The following is a 10,805-nucleotide window of genomic DNA, read 5'->3' as shown; positions in this document are numbered from 1 at the left end:
CAAAAACAGAGCAATGATACAACAATAGAACCCCCTGCCATGATATTTGCTTGCTTCTGCAAATCGATCATCTGCATTAGATGTTTCTTGATCTTCTTCAGTTCCTCGGTCAGTTCGGACTCCGCATGCAGTTCAGCATTGCGCGCATACATCGCCATCGGCACGACTCTGCCCGCCCCTCCACCCGAGCTCCCCGTATTCTCCACAGCAATCGGCGGCACCCCGCCCAAATTGAGCTCCCAGGTTGCGGCCACGCTCGAATCAACGTAGCCCTCAAACTGAATCCTATCAACATATTCATCAATCCACTCGAAATGGTAACATTTCTTCAAGATCTGAAAAGAACAACATGAACCCTAAATCCCAAATTCGAGGAGAAAAAACAAAATATGGAGAAATCAGAGCAAAAGACAGCGAAAGAACGGGCTAAGAACTGAGATCTAACCTTGCCATCCCTTCCTGCCATTGGTTTGCTCAAGCATTTCACAAATTCCCGCCCAAGATTGCCATTGTCATCCCTCTTAGTGACCAACCATTTAAGAGGGTCTGGGCGTGGGCAGTCAGGGCACCTTGTGAGCAGCACTGGTCCATACTGCCGCCATTTTGAGTGCGCGGCGGAGGAGGTAGACATTTGCGCTAGGTCGCCGGAGAAGAGAAAGATTGGGGAAAGGGGATGAATGGGCGGCGGCGGGCGGACGGGCACGGGTGCTCGTCTCTTCTAGCTGCGAGGAGGTGGGTCCCGCGAATAGACAAGTGGTGGGTCCCGCGCTTACGTGGATAAGTGGTGGGTCCAGCCCCCAACAGCTAGCGAGGGCATCAGTTGAGTTTAACAGCCATGTCGTGCGTGGGCTATTTACCTGCTCAAAATTGTCGCACCACAGCCATTCGCTCGAACAACGTCGCACTCTTGCCAATTCACCTCAAATGTGTCGCACAGTAGCTATTGGCCCTCAGCAGAGGCAAAGCAAGGCTCTCAACTAACTGAAGGCATATAGTACAGTATACTTCTCTTTTGCCTGCAATGTAGTAATAAGTACATGCATGGTTAATTCTGACTTCTTGGTGCTTTAATTTTCAACTTTGTTCAATTGATCACTCGTAGTGTAGTGGAAGAACCAATTCGGTACGAGTGCCGCTACTATGGTTGAACTGTACTGATGTCTTCAGTGAATTTGCTTATGAGGACCATGTTATGGATTCACAGCAACGGACTGTTTTGACTGCCAAGAAGACCAAGGAGGAGGCAGCCATGAGCGAGTCTGGGCAGAGGTCGAGGCCGTGGCCGGGGCTTGAACAACAAAGAATGACAGATTATTATGATGAGGAAGCATAAAGCTATCAAGCGGCTTATCAACCATTTCCACTGTTCTACTATTGTGGCGGCCCGAGCCAGTGAGATTGACAAGCCTGGACCAAAAGACTAAGCTTGAGGGAGTACGTATCCCTCTTCTTTAATCATCCTTTTTGTACCATAATCACCTTATTCCTTCGTGAACTTGTGTTTCTTGCAAATATTGGTGAACCAAAATCATTTTCAACTACAATTTTATAATGAATGTATGTTTGGGTTGAATAATAAGGTACCTTTGTTGTGATTGACGATATATGGACCATTTCCGCATGTGATGCAATACAATGCAAATTGCTAGACAGCAACAATAGTAGCAGAATCATTGTGACTACTAGGATAAGACCATGGCCAAAGCATGAACCCTAGCTAATGCTTGGGGAGATAAAATCTATCAAGTCAATCCTCTCAAGTTGCAGGAATCCAAGACACTACTTGTTAATAGTCTTTGGCCCCAATAATTTTTTGTCCCAAAGATCTGGAAACGGCAATGGATGACATACCAAAAAGAAAGTGCAGCGTTGCCGTTGGCAACTGTTAGCATTGCCAGCCTTTTGGCAAGCTACGAAACGGCAGCTGGTAGCTTGGGGATGTGGACGAGAATCTGTTCCTTCTCAGGTTCTTGAATCTGAATCATACAGATATCACACTAGTACCTAGTCAGATAGGGGATGCCGGCCGCTACAACATAACAAGGTTCCTTAATAAACCACTAAAAATCTCAGGCTGATGCCGGACTCTACAGCATATTAAGGATCCCCACGACTATCACCGGGATCAAAATAAAGGTCATGACATTGCATCTTCGCTCAATCCTGTTCAGCTTCTTCTTGAGCCTTGCCAGTTTCTTATCAACGCACCTGCACAGGAATTCACAATTTGGTGTGTTAAGTACTGGAATGGATGTGTGCAAGTGAAGAAAGATTGTTACACAGCTGCTACTTGCAAGGGTTGACAAGTTGGGAGATTCAAAGTCAGGTTGGCAGGTTAGGAGGCTGGTGGTGGGCGACAGACTAGTTGGGGAGGCAACATGTTAGCTACCTGGCAGTCTGACTGAGGCTGACAGGCCGGCTCCACAGCCGCAAGCCAACACACCTGTAACGTACTGGTCCTCCACACCACTCCCTCTCCCTCTCCTCTTCAGTACTTTTACCACGTGGGAACACAATGTAGATGGTTGGCGTTATTCATTTTTTAGCGGATTTTCCAAGTATGAATATTTTTTCTCAATTGTTTTTGATATAGCTAACCACTCGTGCTAAGTGGTAACCTGGGTACTTACCTGTCTGTTGCAACTCGATGCATCAAAATTTATGTTTTTAAAATATACTCCCTCTGTAAACAAATATAAAAGCGTTTAGAATACTAAAATAGTGATCTAAACGCTCTTATATTAATTTACGGAGGGAGTAGTTTGTAAATATGGCATGTGAACTTCAGTAAAGAAAATAAGATCTTCCATTTCAATGTGTCTTTCCAAAAATCTTTGGTATGCCTTTTCCTGGTCAAAAGGTTTTGTGGGAAAACTTCTAAATACGAAAATCCATAGCTGGACACGAGCACATTTGATCCCGGATGAACAGTAAAATCAAATACAATAGCAAAAATAAAAAAAATAAAAAAATTATACATCAAAGGTGAACAAGTTTTATGTGGCCGTGCAAAGTTTCATGGCAATGTGACATAGGAGGAGCTCGGGACAGACAAAAAAAATCAGTGCTCCAAAATAAAAAAAAATCAGAATCTTTCTCGAAACTCTGTGGGGGTGGAGAAGCTGAGAGACCTGAAGGTGATGCTGGAGCCTATATGGCTATATCTGCTGTACATGGCTTTGGGTTTGGCTTAACGTCAGACAGTTAGCAATTTAGGTGGGTCTGGCTGCTAAGAGCATCTCCAATAGGTGTATATTTGGATGTCTATATATTCATATAGACAATGGTTTAAAAAGATTCACTCATATACATGTCCAGTTTTGCATCAGAACGTCTATATACAGGGACCATGACAGGTGGGCCGTCGCTGGGGAGAGGAAGAAATCATGACTGCAGCTGAGTTTAGACGACGCCTTCACATTGTCCAGGCGTGGACATTGTCGAGGTCAATTTAGAGTATGTGTATATTTAGACGACCATATAGACAAGATGTTGGACGCCTGTTTGGGGCTCACGTCGTGAAAAACAAGTATAGACATTCATATAGACAAACTATTGGAGATGCTCTAAGGGACTTGGGCTCAAGTGATACTACTGTACACATACACGACATTCCACAGTCCAATCGATTGACCGATCTCATCGCAGGCATATATACGACTGTCTCAGGTAAATTCATAGACGTAAATAGCTTAATTGACAGTGCGAGCGATGGCATTTGATACCTCTAACGTTCAAAAAGCGCATCCATCTGCTTGCGGCAAGTCCTCATGTGCTCCTCGTATTCTGCCTTCATGTGTTTTATCTCCTCCCTATCTTTGGTCCACATTTCATCGGTGTAATCTGTCTGCCCCCCCTAAAACTCAAGGCAGTGGCATATACCCATTACAAATACTGGATCAATTGTAGGTTAGACAAAGAGATGATACACGGTACAAAATTAACTAGCAGAGAATAAAACATGTAAATAGAGAGTGCTGCCGCCACGCACCTTTCCCTCCATAACCCCACATGACTTGTCTGTTCCCAAATCAGTTCCAGTAACCTCATTCTGGGTTGCCTTTGCACTGAGGAACAAAAGCGCACAAAAGAATTACACATGCACATAGTGAAGGATCTTCACCAAAGTTCTATACATAAAAAAAAAAAAGATAGTTACCTCAAAGTTCTTCCAGAACCACGCCATCTGGAGCACACATTCGCAGCATATGTTGACTGGACGTTGGCAGCCAGCTGAAATGTGAACAATCAACAGTTAGAAAGCCGCACGGCGCAATGTAATGACATGGACGATATTAAGCCCTACAAAGGATGATATGCATCTAATTGCTACAAATGGTGGAAGGAAACGCTAGACTTTGTGTTTGGATACGGTCAAACCTTTTAGGAGATGACCTTTTGCACATTCACGATACAATAGAGCAAATGATTTTAAATGCTCTTATTATCTGACTGGTTTTTATGTACCAAATAGGTGTGCATATAATCAGCAAGGCCAGCTTTTGTCCTCCTACCAAATAAGACTACAATAATATCCCCAACACATGTCAGTCCCAAATAAGGAGCTTAGCCCCATAGTATCTGAAACTGAGGTAACATAAAACGCTGGCCCGACAGCGACATAGCAGAGGAAGGAGGCAGAATGGCAGCATTGCCCGCACGGAACCGAGTCGGGGGAGCCCTCCAATGCAAGCGACGAAGGCGTTGGCGGAGGTCCGCGAACGGCAACAACGCAACTGCTCCCGCCGCCACACGCCAGGTTCGACTACCTCTCCCACAACTCCCCATCACACTTACCAGCAGGAGCAAGTATGAAATCACTCTCACTCCAGCAATTCGGAGTATGTCTCGTCCCACTCTCTATCGAGAGAGAGAGAGACCCACCACGACATCCTGCCCTGAATCAACTCCCAGCCATTCATTCAATCCTAGCTAGGGAGCATAGCATTATACTCAATCCCACGAGAGAGCCATGGGCTACAACCGAGTCAAAATCGCTGCTTCAATTTCCCAATCGTGGAAACTCAATTGAACGACAAGCCTTAAAAAAATAGGGAGCTTTTTACTGAAGTTAAGGTACCGCCGCTACACACGCATAATCCAACGGCCAGCCGCCCCTGCCTGGATCCGACCAAATCCGCGCGGGATCACGGCACGCCGACCACTCCGGCACGCATCGGGCACGAAAATACCCCGCATTGCCGGCGACGATTGCTCAAGAAAAAAAAAAGCGGCAGTACGGCCGGCACACTAGGGAAGTAGGGAGTAAAGGGGACTAGGGGAGGAGAAGGGAGAGGGGGCGGGGCTTACGGTGCCGAGAGGCGACGCGAGCTCTCGGCGGCGGAGGAGCAGCGAGGCCGCCATGGCCACCGGAGCGAGGCGAGGGTCGTCTAGGGTTTTGCGACGCTCCCGGAGCAAGGGGGAATGCTCTGGAACGGGCCGGGCCGGGCCGGGCCGCGTGGGTGGCCCGAGGTCCACTCTCGCTATTCTTGTCTTGCTATACTAGGTGAAAGTTTTGTTACCCTAAAAAAAGGTGAAAGTTTTGTTATCTCTGAAAAAAAGGAGAAGGTTTTATTCTAAATTTGTTTTGCCCTCAAGAAACAACATTGTTGGGACAAAGTTTTAGTTCATTTGATAAATAGTTCGGCATGCCTTCGGGATATGTTTCACGTGTATTAAGTAAATTTCAATGTGTTTTTCAAAATTGTTCATCATCCATTTAGACATCGACGGCGTGTATTGCAAGAAATGTTCAAACTGCTTTTTAGAAAAATGTTCATACGTTTGGAAAAAATGATCGGCATGTTCTCGAAAAAATTGTCAACGTGTTCTTGGAAATTATGCTTACGTTTCTGCAAGCACGCCCGACAATTTCAATACATTTATAAAGTTCATTATTATTATTTCACCATTAATTTTAATAGATGGCAAAACGTGTTAATAATAATTGTATATTTTTTAAAAGTATAAGGAAGTTATACAATAATTGTGAGTTAATGAAACCCAGCTACCCTTCTTCATGACTCGTCTAACATAGTCCAAGCCCATCTGCCAAATTATTGATCATCGCCCCCACCCCACCCATCGCTGGCAATGCCTACATCTGGCTCTTCCTTCGCCGCCAACCAGTCCCACCCACTGATTCCTTGCGGAGACAGGGTTCTCAACTTATTCACTAGAGCGGACAGAGGTCTAAGACCGGATCTACAAGTGCGTGAACAAAGAGGTAAGATCTCTAAATCTTCAAGGTTTACCGCACACCTTAATTTGAATACACGCGCATCTCAACCTTGCCACTTTGGTTGTGCGGGTTCTTCGGCGGTCGCAGCGTCATCGAACCCGCCAGCGGGATGAAGAGTAACACCTTGAAGTTGCAGAAAAATATCCATCTCAACAGCGTCGTGCTCCTTTGGAGGATACCGCTGACGATGGTGAATAGATCCAACTACCCAAAGTCAGCAGATACATACACCCCGCCGTCAAGTATATAGCATAATTTGTCTCAAAAGAAAAAGTATATAGCATAAAACTACCACAACTGCGGCATGTGTTTCCGAAAACTACCACTTTTCAGGCGCGTGAAAAAAACCGACCACTTTTAGGGTATTTTTTTTCTAAATACCTACCACCTTTAGTTAGTAACCGGTTTGGGCAATTTAAACGCGTTGATGACAGGGGGTTGGCCCACCTGTTAGGGCTGATGTGCCTACCTGCAGTTTTGTCACACATCGTATCCTGGCCGAATTAAAACAAAAATGATATAATAGAAAAGTTTCTATTCACATGTTTCCTACCTGCAATTTTGTCCTTCTGCCCGGATATTCACATAATGCATTTTGTCGTGAAACTTCACACACGTATGTACCGCTAGACCATGTTTGCTAAAAAAAGATTTTGAAATACTTGATTTTTCTAATATCTTTAAAAAAATTGCTAAATCGGTGCATGTAGACCCATGTGCCAAAAATTAATACTGTTCAAAATCACCGTAACATCTCCAGTACTACGTTCAAAAATAGTACTGGATGGCGCTCGTGGCGCAAAAATCAAATGTGACCAAGAAGTGAAGTGAAATATTTGAATTATACTTTGGTTTAATTATGTGGAAAAAAGCTTCAATTTTAATACATTTATAATTATGAGCTTCCTGGCTGATGGGCCACCTCCGGTATACTGTACCGTCACCCCAGGACTAGAATTTTGTAATTTCTCCTACATGTTATAGAGAAGGATGAAAACAGTGCACAGCTTGTTGGTTCCCACTCCAAAAACATGACCTAAGCCGCACGTTCAATATTATATTCCTTTATGTGAAGTGAACTCCTTTTCATTTGTTCTTGACTTCCTGATGTCAATGGGGATATGTCAGCATGCTAGATGAGTGGTTCTTGGCAGATGAACGGCCAATCTTTGTAGAGGTTCTTACTATATGAGTGGTTCCTGCTAGCATTACACTAATTGTGCCGCGCAACTCTAGTAATAATACTAACCCAATCGCCTTTTTGACACGCTTTCTTTTCGTGGTTCTTAATCACTTTCATGCATATGTTGTTCGCACATGCCCGACCTTGACGACATAGGCGCTGAGTACTTTTGAGCGATACGCACATACAAGCTAGTTGTTACTGATTACTTTCCGGATAGTCAAGCATATACAGTGAGATGCATGTACACAACTATTATATGGCACAACTATTGATGGCAACAGTGATGTGTCGCTCCTGTGTTTATTCCCTTTTGAATATAAATTGTTTACAAAGTAGGGGAACCTGGGATTCTATAGAAGCTCACTATAGCCTACTACAAGTCCTAGTCGGAGCTGTTCTGTGTATACGATCCATACACGGCCCACATATCGTGGTTAATTCAAACATATGTACAGGCTCCCATGTTCCCATCAATAAGCAATACAACTATAGCACCAACTACCATCATATGGTTACTTGATATCGATTCTCCATGAAACATGTATAAGTACCTTATGCCTTCTCCCTTCTGGTGCTTCATATCACAGTCAACATACATGCTTCTAACTACATGATGTAAATGCCAATGAAGTAGCACTATGCTTGCCATACGAAGTTTTTGGGCAATGCAAAATGTTGGAATGAGCATGTGGGGTATTGGGAATTTGATATCCTAGACATTGGAGATATGCAGTCGTGCTTCCAGCATGAAGGTGTACCTTTATGGAATCGGTTCAAGCGCAACCTTCTAGCCACTTTGGATGGTCTTTTGGAGACATACTTAAATGAAGTGTGACCAATGTGCTACTATATGCGCGTGAAAAGAATTCGGTGGTGCGCTGGATGAGACCGGTCCATGACCAGTTGAAACTTAATGTGTAGAAGGCTTTCCACTACTCTTCATACTAGAGCGGATGTGGGTTTCTCATCCAAGAATTAGAAGGCACGGTTACAGGTCCCTAAGCAGTGCATCTAGTAAGCATCGATCTAAAGCTGGTCTTCATATCTATACGAGGACGCAATTTAAAGCATTTCCAACTTAGTTAGCTGAGAATTAAAGAGCACAACTATTTTTCAACACTTGTTCATTTCCTTCTACTGAAATGATGAGCTCAAGAGTGCAAACACTACAACAAAAACGGCTTGTATGGTCGCTTTTTCTGAGACGCTATTTGTCTTCGTCTCTATGCCCATGAACACTAGCAAGCTAAAGACGCTTCTTCAGACGTTTATGGGGCGTCACAAACTTTTGCTTATAATTGGCCATTTAGAAAATAGGTATATAATTTTAATTAACTTAGAGACGATTTGTGAGACGTTTATATGCGACTATAATCTAATTTTGTGTACTCAAAAGGCAAATAAAATTGTAGTTGTGGTAAAATTCGAATGGATGACCCGAGTAATTGCACGAACAAATTGACCAAGAGGCATTTTGTTATTTGATTGCGACCTTAATCATCACATTCATAATATTCTTCTAAGTAATATTATATTAATATTCTCATGTTAAAACAAAAACCTTAATCATCTCTCCTTGGAAAAAAATCCTTAATCATCCGAAAGATACAAGGGATTTGATGATTTGCCCTATTATAGTTTGGCACTTGATGAGTTGCAACATTTGATTTAGACTTATATATACTTTACATTAATTTACTGATCATTTGCCCTGAGTGGCGCTTTGCTGAATTTCAATTTATTTAACTTGATAAATCCTACTGGAATGACATATATACCCTTTGGTATTTTTGCAATCTGCTTTATACTACTATACGCGGCTCCTGGACTAAACAAATCGATCTACTATGAGGGTTCGTCCTTAGCGCCGCCGCTGCTCGGCACCTCGGCACCAGCCGCCGCTCTCCCGCCGCCGTTTGCCCCTAGCCAGAGCTCTCAAGCCGCCGACGGTCGCCACCTATCATAGATCTGACGCAACCGCCACTCGCCCCTAGCCTCAACTCCTGCTTCGCTCCACTCTGCTCCCCCGCTGCTCGATGGTTGTTCCCTCTGGCCAGAGCTCCCCCGCAGCCCCTCGCTGCTTCTCCCAGCCAAGTTCCCCAACCGCCATATGCTGATATCCTCCCTCCAGCCCAAGTTCCCCTGCCACCCGACGCCGGTCTCCCCCTAGCCCAAGTTCCCCCGTCGCTTGACGCGATGGCGGAGCTGGGGGTCTTCCTGGGAATTCCGGGCAGATCCTATATGACGCCCGTGTCCGTCCGTTCGTCGCTGCTTCGCTGAAGCGAAGCGAGCGAACGAGGCGCACGGGCCGACTCACTTCGAGCGAGACCTAGTTTTGGGAACCTTCTAGTAGGTTCCTTAAACCGAGTTTTTTTCTTTTGCTAGTTTTTCCTTTTTTTCTTTTTTTAAACCTTTTTGTGTCCTTTTTCTGTTTCTTTTCTTTCATTTTATCCTTTTTCGTTTTACTTTTATACTTTGTTTTCAAGAAAATGATTCGAATTCCAAATTTTGTTCATGATTTTAAAAATTGTTCATGGATTTATTTTTTTTACTTTAAAAAAATGTTCAAAATTTTAAAAAAGTTCAGCGTATATCACAAAATGTTCAATATATATTTAATATTGGTTTAGTGTATATAAAAAAATTGTTCCATGTGTAGTTAAAAATAGTTCAACGTATATTACAAAAATGTTTAATGTATATTTAAAATTTGTGCATCATATATCACAAAAATTTACACTGTGTAGTTAAAAAATTGTTCGGCATATATTCAAAAAAAATTCAATGTTTATTTGAAACTTATAAAAATTCAACAAATGTTTGGAGTTTCATCCGTGGTCAATAATTATTCACGTTCTTTTTTTGTAAAAACCACGTTTTAAAATTTTGTTCGAGAAAACGTTATTCATTTCTTGAAGGAATGATTAAAAGGCGGATCTACCTCTGTACATAATATCTATCTTTGAGCGTTGTAATTTAACATATGGTGAGTCGCTGGTGCAGTGGGGAACAAAGCTGCTATTTTTTTCGTGGCATTTCTCTTTTTAGGTTCGCTCGTTGGAATGGCCGGCCCTTTTTGCACTAATCCTTGACTACGAAAAAGTTTTGGAGTTTTGTGCAAAACAAATACTACATGTATTATAAGGTAATGAGTGACTAGGCCGTTGGCCCATGAGCCCAAACACAACCAGGCAGCCACGCTTGTAACCAGACACGAGGGACGTGGTGGTATGGTCAGGCGCGCGAGTAGCCGACCGTGTTTCCCTTCCTCGATTCCAACTTTTCCCCAACCTAGCGCTAGCTGAAGGCTCTGGCGGCGGCGAGCGATTCTTGGTCCGGCGGCGGCGGCCGGCTCTCCTGCCTCTCCCTCGGTCCCTC

The 10,805-nt window shown here is 43.6% G+C and overlaps 1 protein-coding gene across 1 annotated transcript; it reads right to left on the bottom strand.

The window, feature by feature from the left end:
* Positions 1-1,928: 1,928 nt before the first annotated feature.
* On the bottom strand, positions 1,929-5,466 carry LOC123048372 (uncharacterized). The gene is made up of 5 exons (XM_044471488.1): positions 5,311-5,466; positions 4,160-4,233; positions 3,992-4,067; positions 3,726-3,856; positions 1,929-2,208 (listed from the first exon to the last, which is right to left on the bottom strand). Exons 1-4 carry the CDS (start codon positions 5,362-5,364, stop codon positions 3,728-3,730), a joined length of 333 nt encoding a protein of 110 aa, XP_044327423.1. The 5' UTR covers positions 5,365-5,466; the 3' UTR covers positions 1,929-2,208; positions 3,726-3,727.
* Between the last annotated feature and the right edge of the window lie 5,339 nt (positions 5,467-10,805).

The sequence above is a fragment of the Triticum aestivum genome, chromosome 2D (genome assembly GCF_018294505.1).
Source record: "Triticum aestivum cultivar Chinese Spring chromosome 2D, IWGSC CS RefSeq v2.1, whole genome shotgun sequence".
Taxonomy (NCBI): domain Eukaryota; kingdom Viridiplantae; phylum Streptophyta; class Magnoliopsida; order Poales; family Poaceae; genus Triticum; species Triticum aestivum.
This window is presented reverse-complemented; position numbering and strand designations above follow the sequence as displayed.